The sequence below is a fragment of the Sycon ciliatum genome, chromosome 6, assembly GCF_964019385.1.
Source record: "Sycon ciliatum chromosome 6, ocSycCili1.1, whole genome shotgun sequence".
Classification (NCBI taxonomy): Eukaryota; Metazoa; Porifera; class Calcarea; order Leucosolenida; family Sycettidae; genus Sycon; species Sycon ciliatum.
In genome coordinates this window covers 1,657,101-1,684,576 of record NC_088648.1, presented here as the reverse complement: position 1 = coordinate 1,684,576, position 27,476 = coordinate 1,657,101, and the positions used below count along the sequence as shown (strand labels likewise).

At 47.7% G+C, this 27,476-nt stretch overlaps 1 protein-coding gene and 1 long non-coding RNA gene across 2 annotated transcripts in view; both read left to right on the top strand.

Moving 5' to 3' along the window:
* Nucleotides 1-16,095, top strand: part of LOC135819133 (uncharacterized) — a 30,746-nt gene extending 14,651 nt beyond the window's left edge. The window contains exons 9-22 of the mRNA XM_065332287.1: nt 465-552; nt 1,117-1,205; nt 2,024-2,093; nt 2,537-2,637; nt 3,181-3,336; nt 3,783-3,820; nt 4,616-4,754; nt 7,181-7,291; nt 7,823-8,601; nt 9,251-9,317; nt 10,193-10,237; nt 11,900-13,270; nt 13,987-14,098; nt 14,295-16,095. Coding sequence (XP_065188359.1) covers nt 465-552; nt 1,117-1,205; nt 2,024-2,093; nt 2,537-2,637; nt 3,181-3,336; nt 3,783-3,820; nt 4,616-4,754; nt 7,181-7,291; nt 7,823-8,601; nt 9,251-9,317; nt 10,193-10,237; nt 11,900-13,270; nt 13,987-14,098; nt 14,295-14,525 — 3,397 coding nt within the window. The 3' untranslated portion in view covers nt 14,526-16,095. The remainder of the gene's footprint in view (nt 1-464; nt 553-1,116; nt 1,206-2,023; nt 2,094-2,536; nt 2,638-3,180; nt 3,337-3,782; nt 3,821-4,615; nt 4,755-7,180; nt 7,292-7,822; nt 8,602-9,250; nt 9,318-10,192; nt 10,238-11,899; nt 13,271-13,986; nt 14,099-14,294) is intronic.
* Nucleotides 16,096-25,248: 9,153 nt separating this feature from the next.
* Nucleotides 25,249-27,470, top strand: LOC135819132 (uncharacterized). Its single transcript, XR_010553870.1, has 2 exons — nt 25,249-26,130; nt 26,600-27,470. It is a non-coding gene; the product is annotated as an uncharacterized LOC135819132 (long non-coding RNA).
* The last annotated feature ends 6 nt before the right edge of the window (nt 27,471-27,476 follow it).

Here is a 27,476-nt window from a genome sequence, read left to right as displayed (position 1 = left end):
GTCAAATGTTTCGTTTTCTCCCCGTATTCTCACAGTGTAACAGCAGACTGTTGTGCCTGTAGCACTTAGAAGGGAGCGATTGTCACAACTCTTGAGTTTCACACTTGCACAATCACCTGAATCAGAGCACCCCAACTTATACTCATGTCTAACCTGAATATCTTTCTGGAATGTAATTTGGTCCTTTTCTTTTGAAATCTGGCCATCTCCCCAGCCTTTCAATTGGTTTTGGATGATCATATTGAACAGCATGTTTTCATAGTTGGGTAGAATTATTCACCAACTGAATTGTCGGAGTAGTTGAGAGAAGAGCCTTGTCTATGGCTTCCCGGTCATTGCTTTTGAGCATCAAACTCTAAGTTCAGATAATTCTGTTCCACCAGATTTTCGTTTGCACGTACTGAAGTTGAAATGATATCAAGGAACGTTGCTTGTTTGTGTGTGTTTGTCTCTTGGTCTTCCAGTGGCATGGTTCCCTCGCAAGCGGAGACTGCCTTCTTGGAGCGTGCACATCTACTGCCACTTTACGGAGTGGACCTTCACCCGGTCAAGGTGAGACTTATGCTTATGTGCATTGTATCTGTATTTGTATGTCTGTACCTTTTTTAGGAATGGGTTTGCTTCCTACACTGGAGCTCGCCCTATTCCGCCGACTTGACTTGACACTTGACTGACTCACGACTGCCATCCAGAGAACACGAGAAGCCCATCGAACCTTCTCGTGTGCTCTGGATGGCAGTCGTGAGTCAGTCAAGTGGCAAGTCAAGTCGGCGGAATAGGGCGAGCTCCAGTGTGGGAGCAAACCCATTCCTAAAAAATCATTGCCGAAGTCGCAACCACTATTTCGTATCTGTACTTGTATTTGTATTATAGATTCTCCACAGGCCTTGGCCTGAATCGGGGGAGTCTCCGTAAATCATTGGAGCACGTGTGTGTTTGTGTTTTGATGATTTCTTCTCAAATGTACATGTACGTGTGTTGCACGTCTCTAGTTGCATTTGCCGTTTCTCATCCACAGTCTTGCTCGCAGTGAACATTAATGGAGACACCCACATACCTTACAATAGCCGCAACTCCGGCTTGCAAATGCTGTTGCTTCTGCATGTCACCTTGCAGGGTTTGGCTGGCACAGATCTCCAAGTAGCTGTTGGTCACTCTGGCTTGGCAATCTTCCAGGATGCTACCCGTGTGGGCTTCTACCAGTGGTAGGTAGAACTGTGGTGCCACAGCCAGGCATATTCGAGCAATTTGAATACAGTCAGACCTCGCTTTAAAACTGCACACATCCACTTTCCACAAAAATATCCGGATAGGCGAGGGAACCGGATAATCGAACACGCATACTGTATGTATGCATGACATATGCTGTAAATCGGTAACCAATGATTTTCTTCCGGATGGCGATGGATCCGGATAAGCGAGGTCTGACTTTACTAGTACTTTTAGGCCGTGCGTACGGTGCAGTGGAAGCCTTGTGTCCATGAGACCATGTCCCCTTTGCACCGAATGTGCCCGGTGTGCGAGATCAATAAATATGCTATCAAAGAAACCGTAGTCTGCATGCAAAGACCGTGATGTCTGATGGTGTTGGTCTGTAGGTGATCCCTGAGACCGTGATGTCTGATGGTCTTGGTCTGTTGGTGATCACTGAGACCGTGATGTCTGATGGTGTTGGTCTGTAGGTGATCACTGAGACTAGGTCTTCTCTTCTCCACTCTCATCTACTACGCAGTGTCCAGGTCAAGATCAGCAGATCAACATGATCTCTATCTTCAGTATCATCCCCCCCCCCCCCCCCCCCCACACACACACACCTCCACCCCACACACACGGTCCCGGACAGGTATAAGATGCATTGAGATTTTCATGCATGAAATATAGCTACAACAATTTCAGACATTAACGAAAATAGACTATGGATTATGCATGCTGATAAGTGTACCATGTTGCCCTTTTCCCTATGTCCATTCCATGTCTGTTGATGTTTTTTCTGTATTGTATATTGTGCTTGCAATTACTGTAGGCCAAAGATCAAGAAAATTCAGTTCAAACGTATCTATTTTACACTACAGATCACAGTTGGTGATGCAAAGGTGAGAAAACACACAGCGCCGAGCATTGGGCATGTGCAGATTATGCTTAGAGCCCCAAGACACATCCGTGGACCCTGCTGGTGGAGTGAGAGAGGTATTATAGCGAATTTAGAATAGGATAAGAAGCAGTTTTCACCTATATTGAAGCGTTGTCTCTTTGAACAAACGGCGAGGAGACGACACTTTTAGAATCGCAATAATCTCTTTCATTCTTTCTCTCTTTCCTTTTCAAACTTTATGTGTCTTTCGAAATTTCCATGAATCCCTGTACTATCCTGAACAGAAGGGAAAGAACACCTGGATAGATGAAAGGAGGCGTCTTCTTGATTGCATGGACTTGCGTCGTTGCATGAGAAGTTGAAGATTGAGAAATTTAGAATACCTGGACCGTTTAAGTATTCGCCTCGTACCACATGTTGTTTTTGTTGGTGTTATCGCTGCAGTTTGACAGCATGGACGTGCTGCGATACAAGTTCCTGGCTCCGTCCGATGCGGCATGCAAGGAGCTGTGGAAATGCTGCGTGGAACAGCACTGCTTCTTCCGGTAAGATTTCAATCCCAAATTCCCACTGACTGGCTTATGTGTATGGTTGAAAGCCCGTGGACACTCTGGGTTAGAGTGGCTAGAGTTCATTGTGTTTTGCATGGTATTCATTCCCTCTGCAATTGAACTACTTGTATATTCTTTTCAATATGATTGTCATGCTTGACCCTCTATACCTGCAATTATCTGTGTTCCCAGGCATACATGTAGTATGTGTGTGTGCATGTGTATCTATGTACCTTGAATTCCTAATTATGTATGTGTATGTGTTGCGACCCACAGTTAATTGGGAACTCGTGGCCTGGCACGAGGGTAACATGGATGCAGCTAATGGGATTTCGGTCTTTCACCACTTGGTGGTGGGTCTGATCTACTAACCTCCCACCGTTTAGGCGCTGCATCTGCGCCTTGATCCTAGAGGGTGGTGGCATTCCCACGGCGGATGCGGAAAACTCGGCTTCCAGCCGAGTCTCACGCGAACCGTGAAATTTAATTTAATTTATGTGTTTGTGTTTGTGTTGCTTTTTGCATCTTTGTACCCAGTCGATACGCCATTGCACCAGAGAAGAGCGTGGTTACAACGTCCGGTGGTCTACTTCGTAACAAGAACACGAGCAGTATGATTCACGTACCGCGTACCAACCATCAAGTAAAACAACAAAACATGGCTCACAAGAGAGCAGAGCCCACGTTTGAACGGTAAGACAAGAATTTGGTGCTCTGTGCCTAAAAAATCCCGACATATCAGATAGAATTGAGAACTGAAGCAGAAGCCTGGAAAAGCATGTAATAGTGCTTGAAGAAATGAGGGTGGTATTACTGTGACGTTCACTTTCGCACGCTGAGCTACCATCAGACAGCACGAGCTGAGCCGCGGAAACAGCATCTAGTTTCCTGTGTTTGTGCCCCTTTTTGCATTCTAGTTCATTGAACCCATATCCGAGCTACTCCAAATTATTGCTGTATTTTATCATACTGATAAGAAGGTATGTTATGCTCAATCTGCGGAGAGAACGTTTTTTTGTCTTTTGTGTACGTACTCATGGAAGGTATGTTTTATATAGTTCTGCATCGGAGATTTGTTTCACCGGTGCCCTTCATTGATTCGACACGTCGTGTGTATCTGTGTGCGTGATACTGCCCAGGGCACCGTCCAGGCGTTCCCATTGTAGTCTTCCACCAGGTGAGCGAAGTGGTGTGGTGTCATATTGGCAGTGTGTAACAGGTTCACTTTGCTGTGGTGTTATCGGCTGTTTGCTAAGCATATTTCTGAGGATATCTCGTGTATTGTTATATGCATTCCTGCGGCAACGTCAACCAAGCAGTTATGCTTCTGTCCACACGTTCTCTTTTGCTGGACGTTGAGACAAAACAGATGTAGATATCCCCTAGAGAATGAGGCTGTGTGTCTTTCCAAAACCAGCACGGTGTATAGAGCAAGGCATGTTGCCCATCTGTCAGCTGAACGCACCAGGTGATTCCAGAAAATCGATGGTGGCCCCATAATAATTCTTCTATATGACAGGCATGTAGAGGAGGCTGCTTGGGTCAGGCGTGCAAAGGAGGCTGCTTGGGTCAGGCGTGCAGAGGAGGCTGCTTGGGTCAGGCGTGCAAAGGAGGCGCATCAGACTGACCCTATGGAGAATGAACTACAATGCACACTAACTTCAATAGGAATGCCTACTGGCTTCTGGGACTCGGCCTTAGCAAGAGAATGCAAGTCCGTTTTGAAAACCTGCATTTACAAAATATCTGCTGCAAGCTGATCATGCTTCCCTGACAGGTGGACCAGACATTAAATATACCGCTGCCAGGTGGTTACTCGAAATCTGTTAAAAAAATAAGTACAGCCCTGCTGGGAAGCACGTGGAGACCAACATGAAACAAGACAAATGGGGGATATAGGGATGGGGTGCCGAAATGCTGCGAGGGGATTTATCTGTTGCTGGATTGCACTCTGCTGCTCTGCGTTGCACAGAACTTGAGTTTCCACGCTCATCACATCGGTGGCCGAGAGGCAAGAGTGACGAGAACGGAGGGGCAGACGCGCCTCTTTCGCCGCGCGAATCTGCTCTCAGGCCCATCCGCCGTGGCAGCAACAAATGGACGAATTTCACGTAGGTAGTTGAAGTGTTCTGATTGTGTTGGCTGCCCCTACTTCAGAACTACATGCGTAGGTCAATCGTTTCTTATACGTGTGCAGGCTATATACAGTATATGTTAGACTTCTAAAGTTTTGGTCATTAGCTGTAGTCAGTAATATTTGGCAACCTGCAGTACTGTGGTATCATGAAAGACTTGACGTTATACTAGTATACTCCTAAGTGCAGGTATAAATTCCCGTGCGGTACTCTTCAGGCACTAGCCGTCCAGCAGTTTCTTGTGGACATTCAGAAACATCAGGTGATTGAGCCTTTCCTGGCTGGTTGTACTGCGTAAGGAGGACTTGACCCTCCGCATAGTTGAAAACGAGCTTGCTACCCCTTTTTTTGTTTTTGTTATTTTGTTGCTTTTTTATTTCGTTGGGCAATAGGGGTGCAGTGGAGATTGGATATAACGACACTCCTTCGGGAGAGAACAAAATGTCACTATATTCAATCAGATGTTCGCAAAGGACTTACTAAACGACTTGGGCAACAGAATTGTTTTGCTAAACTCACTCTGTCGTTATATGCAAGGTGGTTGTATCCTATCTCCACTGTATATCTCCACTGTATATCTCCACTGTATATCTCCACTGTATATCTCCACTGTATATCTCCACTGTATATCTCCACTGTATATCTCCACTTGCCAAGAGATGCAGTTTGAAGTACTGTACAAAATATCAATTACTCCTTGGTGCAAAGTGTACCCTCTTTTACCAGCAAAGTTAGCACCAATTGTGCCCTGGAAGATGACGTCAGTACTATTGTGACGGGAATGTTGTGTCCCTCGAGCCACACCGAGATGCATTATCGCCAGGGAACTAGCCTGTTTGGAAAACGCTAGGTCAAAGGCTATGACCAAACAACTTTGTGACTAATGTAGCCAAAGTTTTTACCAATAACCAAACCAGTGAATATTCTCTACCAATAAGGCCATGGTAAAAAAAATAAAGTTGATTCTCATGTCATGAGCCTGTGAAAATCGGTGCAAGCGAGCAATTTTTTATTTTATTTCCCCCAATTTTTGCTCCAAAGATAGGGTCACACATAGGTACATGGTCACATGTTCATATATTCAGGCCAGGGAGTAGAAAAATACCGTTATTTTTAGGGGTCAAACGGGTGTACCGGGTACCCGGGTACTCGCCCGTTAATCTCAGGTACCGTTAGTAAAAGGGTACCCCCCCCGTTTGTAAAAAAAAAAAAAAAAAAAAAAAAAAAAAAGGTGATCCTATCGTATTCCAAGACTCAAAATAGGAGTGCGGATACTCTTTTCCTTTTTCCTGTGCATTCCCGCTTTCGACTTTATCAGGCAGGAGCAGGCTGAAAGACAGACTTGACAGTTGTTCTCTCCACTCTAGTGAAAGTAAAAATCCTCGTACTGGAGGTTTTTGATTGTGATGTGAGAAAATGAAAGACTTGAAACTCGTTCGAGGTGGCAGCTGAGTAACTAGAAAGTTATGATGGTTCTCCGACATCGAACCCGCCACAGTACTTGATGAACTAGTGTCACCAGGCTGAGTGACCAGTCGGAGTGTCACAAACGGTGATGTCCGTAGGTGGTAGCTACATGTATGATACTCATGGTTGTAGTTTGTTCCTTTAATCGACGAGCTGAAAAGTAGTTCGAAATATTGCATACAAGATTACGGATTTGTGAAGATTCATTTCACGAGTTCAACAAGCTAGCACTAGCAGCTAGCTGGCCAGCAGCACATCAGCTGTGTCAGGCACCCCAGCTAGCTATGGGCGCGAACATCTTCTGAATGCAACGAGTACCAGTTCTCTGCGAACATAGCAAATAGGATTGCGCGAGATCACGGAAGTTTTGCTAAACCACTCTGTCCTTGCATGGCTTGAATCACATCGATCTGCAGTTGATTTGCGTAGTGTATCAAAATACATGTACGATTGTAAGTTACTGCCTGTGAAGTTATGTACATGGGCAAATGCACGGATGACATTCATTTGGAACCTTCATTGCCATAATAATATTATGATACACGAATCAATTGCGAATCATAATGTAGTATCAAAATACAACCTGAGAATATACAAATTAGAATCATTATTTATGTGAGAAATGCGCAAAAAAATAATATGGCTGCTAAAGGGTACCCGTTCACCCGCCCGTTAAGAAAATTACCCGTTCGTTAGCTAAAGGTACACCCGTTTGACCCCTAGTTATTTTACTACTCCCTGATTCACGCCTTTCGCATTGATCGTTTTCATGCGCGAATATGCATGCATAGAAATAAAAAAATCGTCGGTGCGCCGCCAAAAATCGGTGCGCGGGTACTTGAGAATCAAAGATATTTTTTACCATGGCCTAATTCGTACTTTTTAGATCATTCGATAAAATGCTACCATGGGACTATCTGTTGTACTGTTTGCAGGGCGTTTCGAAAGAGTGTTCACGGAGGCAAGAGCAAGTCGCCCAGTTCTGACTCATTCGACAGTAAACCAGTGTCTCGAGCTCGCTCCATGCCGCTCAGTCCTGACCACTGGTGAGGGTGTGTGCGATAGTTGTTGCATCTCCTCAGATAGCGTGATAATATTATAGTGATGATATTGAATGTTACTGGCCGGAAAGATGAGCGAAATAATTGGTTATTGTTATGATCAGACAATTGGCCTTATTTACAGCTATTTTACGAATTGTTCTACTTGTGGTGAAAAAGGAGAAGGACAAAATGTTACGAGTTATGACTAACTGTCCATCAACGTAACCAGATCTTATACAGTCAGCGAGTGCGACGAAATGGCATAAAACTGAGAAGGAGTACTGAGACATTCGGCGACCTGACACCTAGCTCCAACACTTCTCCAAGGCGCAAACCAACAACCTTTTTGTCGCACTCGCTTACTGTATAAGATCTGGTTACGTTGGTGGACAGTTAGTCTTAACTCGTAACATTTTGTCCGTCTCCTTTTTCACCATAATTTAATTGCCTCACCATCCGTGTTGTACTTGTCTGCTATTAGGCCAGGAATGTCCTCGAATATTTTTGTTTATTTTCTCTACTTTCCGTGTTCAGGGCTGACAAGAAGCAGGATGATTCCAGCGAGAATGAGCTGGCAAAGCGACAGGAGATGGAGCAACTGCGGCAAACAGCACGCACCCCGATACGCCGCTCGGCCTGGAGCTCCGAAGAAGAGGTCCCGACGCCGATCGGTATCTCCGGTCACTCGTCGGCCATGGATGTGCGACACAACGAGCGCTTCTCTCCGGCTGGCGCAAGCTCCGGTACACCGACGCCAATGACGGCTGGCACGCAGAGTGGTGCGGGTAAGCGACCCAGCGGCACTTCACTTCACTCCCGCCAGGACAGTGCGTCGTCGTTCTATCGTCTGATGCGGCGCCAGAGCCGTGTTGGAGCCATAAACCCTGCAGTGCCAGCCACACCACAGTCCGATCTCTCTCTCAGCACCTCGCCTGGATGTCCGAAATGGCCATGGTTCACGTCGGGCATCCACGGTGAGGCTCTGGCTCTGGCCGAGTCATCCACCACAACCTACAAACCTAGCTCCGCCTCTGCCAGTCCCTTCACACATGCTAACTTCTCCGCCAGCCCGCCTGCTGATACGGATGAGCAGCATGCACGACGCATGACGGAGATGTGGCATGACCTGGAGCAGGTCGGAGGTGAGGTGCCGATGGACTTGATGTTGCGTCCTACGGGCAGTCAACTGGAGAGTGCTCGTCGATACGGTGTTCACAGCATGTTCCTGGAAATGACACAGACGGGCGTTGGACTGGGAGAAAGCGGTGATCGACACAGGGACATGTTGCCAGAGAAAACACTAAACACTCAAGGTTAGGTTGAAGACGCGTGGGTTGGGTACGGGGTGTGTGTGTGTGGGGGGGGGGGTGTAAGTGTGTGTGTGTGTGTGTGCACGTGTGCACTTGTGTATGTGTGTGTATGCGGAAGAGGTCCTGGATCACTTAATTTACCTCTTGCATATCTTGCAGCAGCAGCAGCAACAACATACATGTACACCTTAGCTGTGAGACTTGCCATGGCATCCGTGAGACTTGCCATGGCATCCGTGAGACTTGCCATGGCATACGTGAGACTTGCCATGGCATACGTGAGACTTGCCATGGCATACGTGAGACTTGCCATGGCATACGTGAGACTTGCCATGGCCTAAGTGCATGACCAGCTCTCCCTCACCAGATGTGTCTTTTTTTGCCAGGTCACTAGTTTCCTTTCACTATTGGTTGAATCATGGTTGTAGAAATTATCCCGCTTCCAATAAGGTACATAATTATGTGCATATGTGTGGATCTTTGCATGCCTATATGTCTGTGTGTCTGTGTCTGTGTATATGTCTGAGTGTGTCTGTGTATGTCTGTGTCTTTGTCTGTGTGGGTGGGTGGGTGTGCGCATTCATGCATGCGTCTGTGTGTGTGTGTGTGTGTGTGTGTGTGTGTGTCTCCAAACACAATTTCCTTGTTTCAGATCTGGACATTGATATACCCACACAAATGCCTGGACAAATCAGTCCTCATCCAAGTCCTTTGTTTAGGTACACTGCTTGGAGCTGAAACTATGCAATCATTTATACTTTGCCTCTACTGTTTCCTCCTCTGTTTCATTTTAGTTGGCCACTTGTGGCTGTGTGCACGCGCGCGTGTGTGTGTGTGTGTGTGTGTGTGTGTGTGTATGCGTGTGCGTGCGTGCGTGTGTGTGTGTGTGTGTGTGTGTGTGTGTGTGTGTATGTGTGTGTGTGGGGGGGGGGTGTATGTGTGTGTGTGTGGGGGGGGGGGGGGTGTATGTGTGTGTGTGTGTGGGGGGTATGTGCGTGTGTGTGTGTGGCCTGTGGGGGGGGGTGTATGTGTGTGGGGGGGGGGGGGGTATGTGCGTGTGTGTGTGTGTGGGGGGGGGGTGTATGTGTGTGTGTGGGGGGGGGGTATGTGCGTGTGTGTGTGTGTGTGGGGTATGTGCGCGTGTGTGGGGGGGGGGGGGTATGTGCGTGTGTGTGTGTGGGGGGGGGGTATGTGCGTGTGTGGGGGGGGGGGGGTATGTGCGTGTGTGTGTGGGGGGGGGGGGGTATGTGCGTGTGTGTGTGTGGGGGGGGGGGGTATGTGCGTGTGTGTGTGTGGGGGGGGGGGGGTGTATGTGTGGGGGGGGGTGTATGTGTGGGGGGGGGGTGTAAGTAGAAGTGTAAGACTTAGTGTAGGTGTGTGTTTGTGCATCTGTTGTTATTGTTGTTATTGTTGTATACTTTATGTATAGTGGAAATCAAAACAGGCATATGCCTAATAACAATGGACACCCACTAATGCATATACAGTGTATGCGTATGTGATGCATGGAGTCTTCTGGGTATGTGTATGTCCACATTTTATAATTATTGTCTAATTGTGTGCGTATTTTTCCTAACATTCATGTATGCTGTAGTCAAAGACGCTCGACTAACCCCAACATGACCAACACTCCACAGAGGTACGTAGGCAAAGAGTATCTTCCTGTGCCAGATATGAAACTCATGGTCTTCCAGTTACTGCAGATTTTTGACGAAGTAGGCAGGTACTACTGGACTACTGTCAGTCAACAAATATTCGGCACACACTGGTATTTATTTTCGACTTTTTTTCGCACAGGTCGTATTTGGCCGAATATTTGTTGCAGCCGAAATTTAGTTTTGCAAGGTTCAGTGTGACGGTCTATACAGGCAGCTGCAGTACAGGCCGAAAATGTAATGCGGCCGAAATGTGTTTTAGCTAGGGGTGAAACGGTTCGGGGAAGGAACCGGTTTTGGAACCGCCAGCTGAAAAGAATCGGGTACCCGTTCCGTCAAATTGCGAACCGAAACTCGAAAAACCTCGTTCTCTTACAAATGCATGTATACGTCAAGTCTACTCAATATTTTACCTTACGATCACCGCTCTTCCAAGGACCAAAGGGTTCCCCTGGTCATTATCTTCTTCGCACATGGACTCTCCGATGTCTCGTTCTTGTTCGTAAACATGTTTCCAAAAACATTATTGTCACGAACGCATTTTGTCGGTCTGGAGAAAAGAGTACATGGAACCGATACCGGAACCGTGAAGAACTATGCTGGCGTTAGGGTACCCGAACCGTGAAGAACTATGCTGGCGTTAGGGTACCCGAACCGTGAAGAACTATGCTGGCGTTAGGGTACCCGAACATGAAAAACATGGAACCGTTTCACCCCTAGTTTTAGCCCTAGGAGGTCGAAATTTGAATGGGGCGAAACTTTCCGAAACTTAGAGTAGTTCTTTTACAGTTCAGTATAAGACACAATCAGTGCTGGCCATGCATTTTTGTACTTCATAACATTTGTAATGAATGTCCTGTGTTCACAAAAACAAATGACTGAAACAGTTCTAAACATCACCAGTTCTTCCCCTCGATCCTGATAATTGTGGTTCCTGGCCGAAAAGTTGATTGAAATTGGGAGAGTTTGAAGGGAAGAGAACATGGTGTGGGATTTATGGATGTTATGAATTGGGTGCGGCTGAACTTGCGCACCTTGATAAATTCAAAGAAAAATTACCTTTTGTCTCCACTTCCGAGGGCTCACATGAAAGCTAACGGTGGTTGTAAGGGGACAAGTCTCACAACCACTAGCACAAGTGCCAAAGGCCTCATCAGCCGCATCCGTATGTATGCCTTGTGTAGAAGTTATGAAAATGATGTCATGGTGCTGAGCTAGCAGATTCACAAGTGGCCGCTAAGTATACAGCCTCAGTCGGCAGATTCGGTTGTGCGAGCTAAGTATCAGCAGCATAAGGCGGCAGTCTTGCTTGAGCTAACGCATCACTACACCTCGGCTTTGCTACTGCATACAAAGCATCTTAACTGATGACTAGAGATAGCCTTACCTCTATAGCATAATCCAGGGTCCTTAAATGTACTTTCTATCCCATTATAATTTCTATCCAGGCTATTTTCAGATTGCAAGAAGCACATTCCATTCGGATGCAAATTGTCTTGCACTGATACAATTTAATTTTATCAGTGCAAGATACCTGGCTGTTCAAAACAATTTCCACAAGCAAACTCACTCACAAAACACATGTTGTCCTAGGGGCGCGTTGGTTCTTCATGTCCGCTTTCCCCCGTTCTATTGTGTGTCTACAGTCTGAGGAATCGCCGCACCACGGTCTGTGTCGGCCTGCCCATGGTTACGAGCAGCTCTAACCAATCGGTGGACAGCGGCCATCCGTCCAGTCCAGTGTCGCCCCAGATCACTCCGCTCAACAGCCAAGGTAGCACTCTATCCGCTGGCAGTGTACCACCGCAATCGACAAGCACAGGGGCAACAACTGCCGTGACGGCAAACTCCACTGCTGATCTTCCACCGGATCAAACCAGAGTTTCCAGCCACTTGACATCCACAAAGGAGCACAACGCAGTTCATGAGAAGGCTGCCCTCACGTCCGATTCCGCTCATCAGATTTCGCACAATGCTTCACGTACCGGGCATGACACTAGAGCTCTACGCGACCCGCATGCAACGGCACGGCTTGTTGAAGATCCACGACACATCAACGCCGAGCTGTCGCAAACAAAATCAAGCACGGCAGAGCAGGGCAACGGGAAGCAGCAGAAACAGAAACAACACGCTGATTACTCTAACATCAATGGGTATGGGGCCGCGAATGCCTCGCCAAGCACAGCAAATGAACCTCCAGAAAAACTGCCCATACCTCACAGCCCTGCGGCAATGGCGACAGACAAAGATGAGAGCACCAGCAGACCTGTGCCAAGCAGACCAAGAAAACAAACCGAGACCCAAATCGGAAACGGAGCCGTTCCAAGAGCCACAAAGTCACTGCCCCAAAGCCATGCCAGCAATACCCCTATAAGCCGCCATCGTCAGATCCCCAACTCCACTCTGGCCACACGCAATGACGACCAAGCGGCAGCAGCGAAAAGCAGCAATGCTCCCAGCTACCCTCCCAGGACAACCTCCAAAAATAGCAGACCGCTCACAGTGGAAAATGAACAGCGTCCGGAGGCACGCAAACGAGCAATGGCGAGAGCAGCGTGCAACCCGGAAACAAGCAATGACCGACCAGTGGTAGCGTCAACTGAGACCTCCGCCAGTGCCACTGCTGCTCCCACCGCCACTATTGTTGTATCAGAGAGACAGGTCGTCAGTGAGACACAGCCACCTGTGATCAGTCCCCGCAGTTCATCACTGGCGCCGTCGCGTCGTAGCAGCTCTGTATCCAACATACACGCACACGCTACGCAGGGCAGCATCAGCAGTGTTGGCAGTAGCAGCACCAGCAGCAGAAGCAAGCAGTCTTTGACTGTCCACGACGGTGGTACGACTTCGCAGCGTCTCACCAACTCCGCTCGGAGTGCGTCCATTGGCAATGCCCTTCACACAACGACCACTGCCACAGCTGCTGCACCTGTTGCTACCAGAGATCATACATCAGTGACATCCTCCCATGCCGTGACACCAGTAGCGCCACCCAGATCTTCCAGTATACACAAAAGGTATGTGTGTAAACTATGATGAGTGACCCAGTGTGTTGTATGCATCTTCTTAGACTTAGGTAGGACATCACACAATCAGTGCCAGTCTGACTCTCTTTCTCTCTGCATCTGTCTGTCTATCTTTCTCTCTCTTTCACCTCTTTGTCTCTCTCTGCCTCTGTCTCTTACTGTCTCTCTCTGTCTCTCTGTCTGTGTCTCTGTGTGTGTGTGTGTGTGTGTGTCTCTTCTCTCTCTCTCTCTTCTCTCTCTCTCTCTCTCTCTCTCTCTCTCTCTCTCTCTCTCTCTCTCTCTCTCTCTCTCTCTCTCGCGCGCGCGCGCGCTCTCTCTCCCTCTCTCTCTCTCTCCCTCTCTCTCTCTCTCTCTCTCTCTCTCTCTCTCTCTCTCTCTCACTCCCTCTCTCTCTCCCTCTCTCTCTCTCTCCCTCTCTCTCTCCCTCTCTCTCTCCCTCTCTCTCTCTCTCTCTCTCTCTCTCTCTCTCTCTCTCTCTCTCTCTCTCTCTCTCGCTCTCTCGCTCTCTCGCTCTCTCTCGCTCTCTCTCGCTCTCTCTCGCTCTCTCGCTCTCTCTCGCTCTCTCGCTCTCTCGCTCTCTCTCTCTCTCTCTCTCTCTCTCTCTCTCGCTCTCTCGCTCTCTCTCTCTCTCATTATAGCCTTGTTGTAGAAAAATTATTCCCTTCCACCTCGTGTATGGGAATATGATTATTTATGCATCTGTGCAGAAAACTGAACACAGCAACCGCACTGCCCAGCCCAGTCAAACGGTCCCTCAGCTCACCACGCATACTAGCTATATCCGATACTGATGCTGTGCAGCTAACCGGGTCGTCTCAGGTTAGTTCTACTGTGATTTGCCAGGCCGTGGACTCTCTGTGATGTGTGAGCGCATGCCTGTTTGTGATTAAGGAGTAAGTACATTAGGGGGGTTGTGTATGTGGGGGGGGGGGGGGGGCTGTGCAGTGATGCTGAGACAATTTAGAAGTCAAGCTGCAACTTAACTCTCTCGCTTGTTTTCTCCAATCTCTCTTAGACTGTCTCGCCATCATCAGTGTTCCTTGGTAGACAAACCAGCAACAGCAGCGGCGGGGGAGGTGATGACTTCTTTAGCGATGTCCTGACCAGCCTGGACAAGCAGGGTGCTGGCTTTGGGCAGTTCCTGCGCCAGGACTCAAAGTCCTCCGTCCTCTCCTCCGTCTCCTCGCGCAGCAATCATGCGGTCGGTCATGAGTGGTTCCAAACCGATCTTGTGGAGAGTAGCTGAATGTGCAGGAGTCGCTCGGTCATGCTTGACTTCCCTTAGGTCCACTCTCTCTCTCTCTCTCTCTCCCAATGGCAGTCAAAGTGGAGCTCTGTGTTTGTGCTTGAAACTCTCCAAATTGCGGGACCAACCACTGTGTGTGGATGTGTTTGGCTTGATTTCATGATCTATGGAGCTTGTTCGAAGAAAACAAGTATACATGTGTATGTGTACAGAGACAGACGCGTGCCCTGTATGTGTTCCTGGGTGCCCGGAACCCCCCCTTTTTTCGTTCAAAATGCAGGATTTTGCTTCTTTTTTTTTTAAATTTCCCGGGGAGGTCCCCCCCGGAACCACCCTTGAAGGGCACCGGCGCACGCGCCTGTACAGAGATAATGAGTATGTGTATGTATGTATGCATTATTATTAATTTTCATGTACGTGCAAAAGTTTCCAATGGAATGAGGCTATAAGATATTGTTGTTCCCCAGAGCTTCATGGCTCTTCAACCCAACCTATGTTCAGAGAACAATGATAATGCCTTGGGCTTGCTTCAGGCACATGTATGTCTAGTGAGTGTATGTGCAAATACCAGTTGATCCCGGTGGTGGTATAACAGTTGATCCCGGTGGTGGTGGTATTTGTAGTAACAATGACTATATTCTGGTGCTTGTGATCAAAGCCATGCAAGTGTACCCTGGGCAAGAGAGCTGCCGTTTTGTCCCACTGTATATAGCCCAGTGCTGCTGCTTGTACTATCTTTTCAGAGTGCAGCGAGCATCAACACTCAACAGTCTACCAATAGGTACATGGCTGTGTTTGACTCTCTAGAGTAGAGTCAGGTGCTGGAAGGCTCCACCACTGACTGCGTGTGCAAGCTTCTGTGTGTGTGTGTGTGTGTGTGTGTGTGTGTGTCTGAGTGTGTGTGCGTGTGTGTATTTGTGAGTGTGTGTGTGTGTGTGTGTGTGTGTGTGTTTGTGAGTGTGTGTGTGTGTGTGTGTGTGTGTGTGTGTGTGTGTGTGTGTGTGTGTGTGTGTGTGTGTGTGTGTGTGTGCGCGTGCGAGCGTGCACAGGCATAGATCTACCATGTGAATCTGGTCATGGCATAAACACTTCACCTCGAACCATCAGTGCTCATCCAATGTGTTTCTTTGTGAGCAAAGACTGTCTTGATGTACTTATGCAAGTGCGTGAGTGGCTTGATAACTAATACTATGCACTATTGATGATGAGGTTGTAGAGAGTACTAGAGACCCTACTCTATCGGCTGTCTCAGAGGCATTGAACTTTAATGATAGCAATCTGGTCACTTCATGCTGTTCGTTTTGCGAGAAATGTCTTACTGGGTTTGTTTTATCCAAATTGCAAACGTGGCACAACCATGGAACTTTGAAGCTGATGTTTATGGCTGTTTGTACATTGCGTAAACCGCTGAGTTTTCTCCTCGTGACTACTAATTAGAGAGATATTCACTATCATCACTATGCCAAACTGCTCTTTCTGCTTCAACTGAGCTTCTCCCTTTGCTCCATCATTTGCAACTATTAAAGTAAAGTAATAGCTACTTGAACTACAATAATGTGAAATACATGTACTGCTGCCAGGAGTCACGTGGTTTGCTGGCTAGTCTCCAAAACCCCACTTGTACTGCTATCGTACTCGCTAGCACCGACTATCGGCACATACTGTGTTGGCAACTGAAATCCGACCCCTCCTGGGCCCTAGCGGCTAGCGGTCTCACATTCTACCGGTCTCTAGCTATTTCGTAGTTCTCGTGTTGGGTCTTTGCGATGTGAGCGCACCGCTCAGGCCGGGGTAGGACTTCAGTTACCAGCACTGACTGTACATTGTACATGTGACACGAGTTGAACTATTGCAGGGAGCGTGTGGGCTCTACTCTTTTAAAACTGTTTATGAAACTGCAGGAAGCTTCCCCACTTTTACTTACAATTTCGATAATACCGTATTTCCCCGTAAGTTAGTACGTACATGTATTATAACTAACGAACTTAGCAGCCACATGAGTACTAACTTTCGGGGAGTACTTTTTTATCGGGGGTAAATGACACGCAGTGGGAAGCCTGCGCAACTCTAGTGTCCGTGCATAATGATGTATGTACGGTGTCTGTACATGTAGGGCGGGTACGAACTTACTATCTTTTGGGGGGAACTGTCTTTCGGGGTGATAACCTCCGCAGTGGAAAGTGTATTTTTTATAGGGGGTACAAAGTCATTGGGGAGAACTAATGGGGAAATACGGTATGATGGTAAAATAGCAGGGGCGTAGGCAGGATAGTGATCAAGGGGGGGGGGGGGGGGGTGTTGCCACGACTTTCCCCACACAAAAGTACATGAACTTACTTCAAGTATGTTGGTCCTTTCATGCACTTTATTCGATCCGTGAAAAGGGGGGGGGGGGATTCGCCCCTAATTTGACGCGGAAGATCAATCAGTGAATGGCAAATCTCCAACCAGGGAGTAATAATAATTATTGTATTTTACTACACCCTGGCCTGCTTCCAACTAATGATGGACTAAGTCCTGGATGCTGCTTTCTACAGAATTATCACACTCTCCATCGAACTTTTAAAGTGGGATTTCTCGAGCCATTTTTCCCCTTCGTCATGTTTGATTGTGCAGTAAGGCATCCTTAATCAAACTTACACTGTTCCCCACAAAAACTCAAAATGCACTTCAATGTTACTTTCACTCTTCTACTGCTGTATCCACACTTGCAATGCATGAAAGAAACTTCATTGCCCTTTCCGCAACCTCCAACAAATAGACAGAACTACATTATACAAAACATAGCGAGAACACACTGCTACATGTATGTCTGACGTATGCTTTCCGGCCATAGACCGCGTTGCTACTTCCTTGCTTCTACAATTGGCGTGCTTGTATGATTCTTTGCTTCTAATGAAACATGTGGAGTGCGATGCAAATCATGTACTGAGCCTGCTGAGGCCTGATGTGACACTGCACAACGGCAGGTACGAAGCGGAGTTCCCTTGACTAGAAATTTCATTGCAAAATGGCCGATCATGAGATAAAAATTAAAATAATATTAATAGTCAACTGCAGGTGGATTGGTTTCAGATACATGTACATGTACATGGTACTTGCAGGTCTGAACCAGGGAGTAGTACCTACTACTCCCTGGTCTGAACAGGGATGGCCTCAGTGTGCGATGTGCAGAGTTGCACATGTGATCAGCGGTCTGAACAATGGTCTCTCTCTCGAACCAGCTGTTAACCAAGATCGAAATTTTTGAGGGGGGGGGGGGTGCTTTGGCACCCAAAGCCCCCCCCCCCTGCCTATGCCCGGGCGCCCCTGCATAGATCAACCTTGTTTTGATCAAAACAAGTACATGTACATGTATGTATTGTTGTTGGTCTGTCAACCAAGTATTCGGTTCGATATGATGTTGCAGAGTGAATGGGACAGACCGGGTCTGCTCTGAAAACCACGTCCTAGATCCTATGAATGATTCGAGGCATAAAGCCTAGGGGGAGCTACATGTAGCATTGTAGGTACCCTTGACACGGTTGTAACTTGTGATGGATAGTGAATGCATGTACATGATTGTGCAATGACTGTGTGTACAATCATGTACTAGTACTCAGTAGATCTACATGCACTTTGAAGGACACGTGGCTGGTGATAGAGGCAGGAGGTGCTATGCGCTGCCTTTACTCCACCTTCACCTGCTTCATGCAAACAGACATGCAAAGTGAAAGGCACTGTCCAGGATCTGGACCAGGGGAGGTGTCAGACCCCCCCCCCCCCCACACACACACCTACATTACAGTCACGTACATAGTCAAGCCCGCGCCGGGGACAATGTGAAGAAGATGTTGGCGCGACTTCGGCGATAATTGAGTATGTTGCTCCCTACGTGGGAGCTTGCGCTATTCCCTATTCGTATTACATCACCCTGAAATGAGTTCATCATAGCGTGCACCAGCGGGGTGCTATGTTTCAGGACGAGTTTAATATCTTGTCCTTAGGACTGAAAGGGTTAACTTACTTAAACTACTACATTTTACTTACAATACCTACTTGTGAGAATGAAGTTGAAGACATCACTGCAGCTGTACTTATGGTTGATAAATATGGTGGTAAAGACACACCTGGCAATATGGCGGTAAACACACGCCTGCCCACACACGCTCTCCAGGCTGCAAAGTTCTGGCACAGAGCGCTCCTTCTCACCACCACCACCATCAGTTCGCCTGGCGCCTGGTCGATGCATGGCTGGCGGTATCCGGCATAGCAGGCTGGTACATCAAGTAGCGCATGCCATAAGTACAGCTGCAGTGGTGTCTTCAACTTCATTCTCCCGAGTCAAGCTCCGTATGAAGACATCCAAGAAGAAGATTGCCTGATGAGTCAAGCGGGGACGAAACGTACGTCGCAATCGAGCTATGTCGTTGCTGTGTCATCATCTATGTGCCATGCGCTACTTGATGTACCAGCCTGCTATGCCGGATACCGCCAGCCATGCATCGACCAGGCGCCAGGCGCGAACTGATGGTGGTGGTGGTGAGAAGGAGAGCTCTGTGCCAGAACTTTGCAGCCTAGAGAGCGTGTGTGGGCAGGCGTGTGTTTACCGCCATATTGCCAGGTGTGTCTTTACCACCATTATGTTATCAACAATACCTACTTGTCATCAAAGTGGTGTCGCTACTGAGTACTGAGTACTGACTGGCAGTGTGTCACCTTATACTACTACCTGTCAACCGGTACAAGGTTTCCAAGGAACGATTACGTCAAACGTCAGCTCACTTCTCAGCTCAGCATACAATACAGAAGTAGAGTTCCGAGTCCAGTACTACAAACCATCATCATATCACTGACATCAGAAAATGAGGATGTGACAGGAATAGAGTTTTGATACTTTTGACCCACTGGCACTTCTGGGTGGTCACTCAATGACACTCATGCCAGTGCAAGTCATACAATGACTGTGTAGATAGTGGTCACCTCATGCGCACCACCCGCTGAGTACATGAGTCGATGCTACCTGGGTACTGTAATTTCACAAATTTTCGGTGTACTTTTATTTTCGGTACTTTCGGTGCATCTGTTTCATACCTAAATTTTCAATACACCGAACAAACACTAACACACATAATCCAATAGGGAACTGCTTCTCTGTACCGAAAAGTTCTGTTCACCTAACCAGGCCTTTTGCCCAAATACCGAAAATATTGAGCACCGAAAATTTCTGAAATTAGAGTACTTTCTTTAGTTTAGTTTAATCGGAACCAACGCATTCGTCACTCCGATTAGTAACTTCGGCTCTGCTCTGTTTTGTTTTGAACTGTATACGTACATGTATGTTTAACTCATTGTATTTCTTTGTATTCTGTATCTCGTTATCGTTATCTTTTCCTCTAGCCCTCTCGCTTAGGATGAGCTTTCTTTTTTATGGCAGCTTAAGCGAAGGCTAGATACCTGCTTTATGCAGGTTTATGCCAACGCGAACAAGCAAAATAATAATAACTAGTATAGTACTTTACATTGTAGTAACTGTACTAGTGAGGGTTGTACAATCATTTATCGCACCCCACGTGAGTGTCTCCATGGTTTGAGCCAATCAGCGGCCTTACTGAGCGTGCAATATTCCCCAGTACACCGCCAGCCAATGTGGATGCACTGCAGTGCGATATTGCACCCCGGCGAGTGAGCGTGCAAATAACCTATATTTGCACGCTCACTTCGAAGTGAGCGTGCAAATATAGGTTATTTGCACGCTCACTTCGAAGCGAGCGTGCAAATATAGGTTATTTGCACGCTCGCTTCGAAGTGAGCGTGAAGATATAGGTTATTTGCACGCTCACTCGCCGGGGTGCAATATCGCACTGCAGTGCATCCACATTGTCCTCTGCCTCTGGTCATTGGCTGGCGGTGTACTGGGGAATATTGCGAGTCGCTCCGCCAAGCAGTCGCTGCTGACTTGCTGCAGCACACCAAATAATAATTGGTCGAGGACGCTGTCGCGGAAGCGAATGTGGACCCGGCTTGCGTCCGCCAAGTTTTTTTTTTTACTGAATACCACAGTACCATCAGATGCTGCACAGCGGGGGCGGTGGCATATTGGATGGAAGTGGGGGCGGGGCAAAAGTAACTCCTCCGACCAAAGGTCTCGGGATCGTTGTTACTCCTGTGCGCCGATACATAGGAGAAAAGAAACATGTGGCGATGTGCATCCAAGAGGGGAGCACTGGCTTTGCAAACGATAATGGGGAGAATTTGAGATTGGGATAGGACAAAACAATAGTAAAAGCAGTGCACCGTAGGAAGATGGAGTGAACTGATAATCGGGTTTTAAGGCTGAGCGAAGGGGATCAAAGAGGGGTAGAAGGGAGCTGGAGTGCGGTCAGTATAATTAGGCTGGTGTGTTGGCAGAGATCATAGCCTGTCTGTGGCCCACTCCCACTTGCTGCGCCGCAAGTGGTCGTTGACGTTTTTCTTGAACGTGTGCATGCCTCTGCGAGAAGGGGGAGACTGCAGAAGGGTAGGTGGGAGCTGATTCCACGTTTCGATGAGGGAGTGGGGAAATGAGCGGAGCGTGTTGTTTCTTGCCTGAGGGGGAAGGATACTGGTGAGTTGCGATGGATGATGTGTTGCAGATCTGGTTGTCGCTCGAGTAGGCATGCGGTGTTGCGGTGCGGCTGCTGAAGTCAACTTCACAAGCTCCGTGAGAGTCGAGACAGCAGACGCCCAAGTATTGGAGAAGACTGTCGACAGCCGATTTGAGAAACTGTCCGACGCCGCCATCGACAGCCTCGTTTCTGAGCAGAAAAACAAAAACACAGAGCAGGCAACTGACAAATGGCTCCGCTTATTCGACGAGTACTGTAAAGACACAGGACGTCGCTGTGACCTGAGTACGGTTACAACAAGCGACCTAGCTTACATTCTGCGACATGCATACGTCGAATTCCGTCCGAAGAAAGCTGGAGTGAAGTTCTACTCTGCATCAAGCTTGCTCGGTTTCCGTTCCGGAATACATCGCAAGCTAGTCGAGTTGAAGCGGCTCATGAACGTCCACAGTGACCCAGCGTTCAAGGACGCAAACATTGCATTGAAGGCTTTCCTCCTGAAGTCAAAGAAAGCGGGGAGAAGTCAAAGCGGTGGAGCACAAACACCCCATCAACGACGACGACATGAGCAAGCTGTCCCGCTACTTCCATGATCTCCCGGGAGTGTATATACAGCAGCTGCTCGAAAGAAGTGTTCCTCTAAAAATGAACGCGACTGGTTGTGCTGTGTTGTATGACTGTGAAATGATAGCAGGGTTGCATGCAGCATGCTAGGGTTGCACCAGACCGTGTCAAGTCACACACACAAGTGTGTGGTGACAGACTGTGTGGTGGCAGGGGTGCGATAAATGTATTACTGCACACGGACGCGTGCGTCGATATCTGCACTTAGGCCACCCTTTCTTTTTTCGTTGTTTAACCCTTTATGGGTCTCACATAAGCGTAAGGGTCGTATGTGACCCTTACAGTAAAATCGCATTTTCTGTGAGTTTTGTTGCTAGGAGACAACTAAAATGGTGCTCCACGTCTAGCTGAGGTCCCAGGCTTTCCAACGGTGTAAAAAACAACCATACTTACCATACACATTTTTGCAGTATCGATCGACTGAAGTCTGGTGAAATTGGAAAAGACGACCATCCGCCATGCGCGCATTTCGAGAATGGGAGTGCATCTTTTGAAGCCGTGTCAGAAAAGCTTTCTGAGGACACTGACGGCACCAGTCTAGGCTGGATGTCCCTGGAGGATTTCCAGTGCGATGTCGTGAGAAAGAGAGCTCCGTTGAGTCCTCCTAGCTCAAATAAATCGTCCCCGAATGAAGAAATCAAATTTACCAAACAGCGAGGAAGCACAGCAACAGCAACTCTTACAAGGACTTGTCAGGTGCGATCAGCTGATTCACCTGGCCGTGAGAATCACGGCACGCGTGACATCGCGCCTGAGTACTCATCTGAGCGAGAGTGAATCTGACGCGAGCGGCGCTGAGGTGAACGAACCAAAATTGTGATATTGTGGAACTGTTGCTGCTGGTGCATCGCCGATGGCGTGGTATTGGAGTTCAAGGACGGAATTAGGAGCATATATTCTTCACCAAGACGTAGCGCTTACCTGATTGTTTATCATAGGACTTCAGCTCCATCACGAACTTGGTATGCACTTCGTGCTGTGATTTTTGTGCTTTTTTGTTCGCAATTGTATTTTCTCTCAACTTGAAGGTCCACCACGGGTCATATCCTTGCCTGGACATAGTCATATTTGTGTTTTCTGGACGCGTCCAGGCATACAGATTTTGAAAATATATAGTTTACCCATACCTACAACTCACGGAACTTGAGTTATGGCTCGTTGTTTGTACGCGTGTTTGCGTGACCACCCCTCACATACATTGAGTAAGACCCACAAAGGGTTAACGTCCGCGCCCGCGTACCTTTTTGCCTCCGACCGGAAAAAAAAACAAGAAAGTAGTAGTACCAATAATATGCGAAGTTGTAAATACATGATTGTGTAGTTTCACAGTGTGCCGATCATGACCTTAAACTTATAATCTTGCCTCCCGGGCATGCCTTTGTCTTGTGTGCTTTTTCTTTTTTTGTTGGCTTTTAAATATCGTACGTTGTGTGTCCTAGTAAAAATCCAGATGTAATGAATTCATGACATGCTAACTCCATGCTATGTACATGTACCTGTTTTGTTGGATTCATCAGGCATGTGCTCCAATGTACCATCAAAGAGTGTTGTTCTATGCCTGCAAGTGCCGTTAGACCCAGAAATATTGTACATGTATATATCACATGCTTTACTGGTCAAAATGTTTGATTGGGGTTTCCAGTTTTTGGAATGGGCTTTTGTTTTTTTTCCGCCCTCCCGCGTACCTTTTCGCGAAAAAAAGGACGTTAAACAATGAATTAACAAAGGGTGGCCTTACGCCAAGTTACGGCTTCGCCGTTCGTGCAGATATCGGCCGGTATTGCACTGGTCCTTGTGCAGTACTACATACGTACACGTACATGTACATGTATGTCAGTAGTAGACAGTAGTAGACCTACGTAGCTACGTGTACTAGCGCATGCCGAGCTGCTGCACAGTCAAGGCATCGGGCTGACAAGGCATCGGGCTGACAAAGCATGTTTGGCCCGTCTGCATGATCAGCTATTATACACGACACAGCAGCTCTTGACCGACGTTGCCGGCTCTGCCGGTGTGTCTTCGTGGCCGGAGCCTCGTCGCGCCTCGTCTGGCACACGGCACTGTGCGAGTGACTTCCGTGATGCACTTGCTATAGTGTATGGCCTGCAGCTCCCTGGTATACCGTCCACTTTTGTCTGTGGTTACGCCTCATTATGTTAACCTGCCCCGCCGGCGGGTATCCATCCGCCCGACATGATAATATGCGTGACATCCTGGCTGAGACGCTCTTCCAAGCCTTTCGCGATGTCGGAACTGAGCCACGTCTCCAACCGTTGTCTGGCGAGCAACTGGCGGCCAACTGCCCTATGCCACAGCTAACCAGACTGATAGAGCTCGGCTGGACATTCGTGCCCGGGCTTCTGGACAAGGCAGTAGGACGCCTATTTTGATGTCAGGGCAACCCACCCTAAGGCGTCTGTGCTGTCTGGTCCAGAAGTCCTTGGTTCAAAACCAACTCAGGCCGGGCCCATGAACGGCAAAAGAATAAGCAGTACGGTGCCAGGGTCACTGAAGTCGAGAGAGGCTCTTTCACCCGTCTTGTGCTCGCCACGAATGGGATGGCGGGGCCGGAGTGCTCACGGGTCCTGGCGACCCTTGGCGGTCGGCTCGTGGAGCGCAATAACGACGTCCGATATTCATCGACATCAGTGCCCTGCGTGTTCGGCTGGCGTTCTGCCATGTACGTTGGGCAATAGCCTGCTTTCGCGGCTTCCGGTCCTCATAACAACATCGCCTCCGCTCCTCGTTGTTTGTGCAGTGTCGACAGGCTGCCGACTGAGATCCAGTAAAAGCGTCCCTGCGTCAATCTGCAATATCTAACAATGGCTCAAAGACCTTTTTTTTTTAATCTAGTCGCTTCCTTGAGGTTTCATAGTAGTACTGTTCTCGGATTGCTTTCCGCTCAGCTCAGTTACTTCTGTGCCCATATCGAAATTGTTTTCTGCCCGTAAAAGTGGTTTCTTCAGTACTCAAAATGTAATGAACACAGTGAAAACCGCATGCAGTGAATAAGTCATGTACCTGTACCTGTACATGTAAAAAAATATTATTGTCTAATATACTCAATCTGCGGACAGAACTGTTTCGTCCTTTGTGGACTCGTCAGCGCAGCACAGAGGAAATGAGGCCGAACCTGATAGCAATGGAAATAAAAATTTCCAATCAGGCCCGAACGTACCTTGCCAGAGTGCTCAAACTGACAAGTCAGTGAGCTCTGCATAACGCAAACAGCAAAGGCACTACCCCACGCAAGAGTGCTCAATATCTAATATATTTATAACGACCTACTTCTTGCGCAGGGATGGATGTCAATTGAATAATTATCGTATCCACGATGGGAATTAACCGTATTGCGTGACCGATGCTTTATGACAATAGACATCCTTAGCAAAAGTACGATAACGTTAACTTTTACGGTACTCACTCCCGGCCGTGACAAAAGACGTTATCGGATAACGGAAAAACGTTACAGAGCTCAAAATAACGGGCCGACGTTCGTTATGGTAGTGTAGCGTTGGCACGCTAGTAACTCACACAGCTGCAGCGTGAATCACTTTCAATGTATTGGTCACGCGTGTTACACCGCACCCGTACCCCGCACTTGCAACTCTGTACTGTGCTTGCAGATCCATGACATGGATAGTAACTACCGGTAGTCTCACGGCGTTCAATGTTTCATATTGACCTTAGAAATACTGCTGCACTTTCAACCACCTCTTTTACGCCCATTGCCCACATCGCATTCAGCTCCTTCTTCTGCATAGAATCAAATGGCATTCCTTGTGCAATGACTGTAGCCCACACATCTACTTTGACCTTTCTTCTTCTCTCTGCTGAGCTTTGCCGTGACCATTGCTGTTGCAGCACGTATGCTGTCTGCCTATAAAAGCTGCTGTTCACAATTCTCTAGACGCCAGTTAGAAGTTCAGTTAGAAACTACAGTTAGAAAGGCCGGTTAGAAGGGCCAGTTAGAACCTTCAGTAATGTCAGTTTAGAGTTAGAGTCAGAGTTAATGTTTAATAATTATTAACAGTGTGTTCACTGAGACCCGTCTGCATTTGCCTCCGAGAGAGACTGCGGCCCGTTACAGAATTGGTGCCAGCGGTGGGATACGCTACAGAAATGGTGGCAGCGGTGGGATTCGTTACAGAAATGGTGGCAGCGGTGGTACAATTTTATAATTGCTAGATTCGAACCCACCTAGTATCTGTATTGCATTGATGGCAGCGGCGCTACAGAATTGATGGCAGCGGTAAATTGTTTTATTGGTGTAACCGGTACCAACATGGCCCAACCTGATGCGCCAGTCGCCGCTACTCCTTCGCCCGCCACGTCTCCCCCAAGCCCGAAATGATGACGGACAGCGTCTCTACCGATCAAGCTCCGTGTCCAATGTAAGCTAATTCCCGATATGGCATTTTCTTTCCTGTCTTCCTTCAGTCTTCCTGTTCTCTTCAGTCTTCCTTTATGCGAGTGTGTGAATCCAGTTTAGTTAGGTAGGCGTCCGATCATGGTGAGCCACGGTCTATCTAACTAACCTGGGATAATGTGTGTTAGAGTGCCCTTTGTCCAGTTCAGTTTGGAACTGTGAACTATTTTTATGGCTCAAACGCCATGGTGGTACAGCAAGAGTGCTGTGGTTTTCAAGTCCCATTTGGAGGACGGTTCTTTCCCCTTTTTTACCCCGTGAGATCGTGTGAACCTGGTGTGCTGCTACTTTATGATTTTATCAGTTCATTTCTTCTGTCTACTCTCAAAGGTTATCATTTCCGATATTATTTTGCCATATTCCGGTTGACGCTGTACCCGTATGATGCGCTATCTCCTATAATGTTCAATGATTATGTTCGCACCACCTCTCAGTCCTGTGATCTGCTGCTGCGCTCCAGCCAGTACTTCAATGTCAGTTGTCCTCATTGCGTCCGGATATCAACCGAGGCTGTTCATGAATACATACCTGTATATGCAAGTCATCCATTCTGCCTATCTTCTTCCGTCGAGGTTATTCCGACGCGACCATGCATGCCACCAGTGCCTTCTAATCTCAGTCGATTGTCAGAGTCCGGCTATATCAACTTATGTCACTCGCCCAGTCTAGTCTGCGCATCTCCATGATCTTCTATCAGTGTTCGTCACTTTTTGTTCTGCTACTCCTACTCTAATCACGAGGACGTGATTCTGTTTAAAGAAGGAAGGTGTAGCGTTGGCACGCTAGTAACTCACACAGCTGCAGCGTGAATCACTTTCAATGTATTGGTCACGCGTGTTACACCGCACCCGTACCCCGCACTTGCAACTCTGTACTGTGCTTGCAGATCCATGACATGGATAGTAACTACCGGTAGTCTCACGGCGTTCAATGTTTCATATTGACCTTAGAAATACTGCTGCACTTTCAACCACCTCTTTTACGCCCATTGCCCACATCGCATTCAGCTCCTTCTTCTGCATAGAATCAAATGGCATTCCTTGTGCAATGACTGTAGCCCACACATCTACTTTGACCTTTCTTCTTCTCTCTGCTGAGCTTTGCCGTGACCATTGCTGTTGCAGCACGTATGCTGTCTGCCTATAAAAGCTGCTGTTCACAATTCTCTAGACGCCAGTTAGAAGTTCAGTTAGAAACTACAGTTAGAAAGGCCGGTTAGAAGGGCCAGTTAGAACCTTCAGTAATGTCAGTTTAGAGTTAGAGTCAGAGTTAATGTTTAATAATTATTAACAGTGTGTTCACTGAGACCCG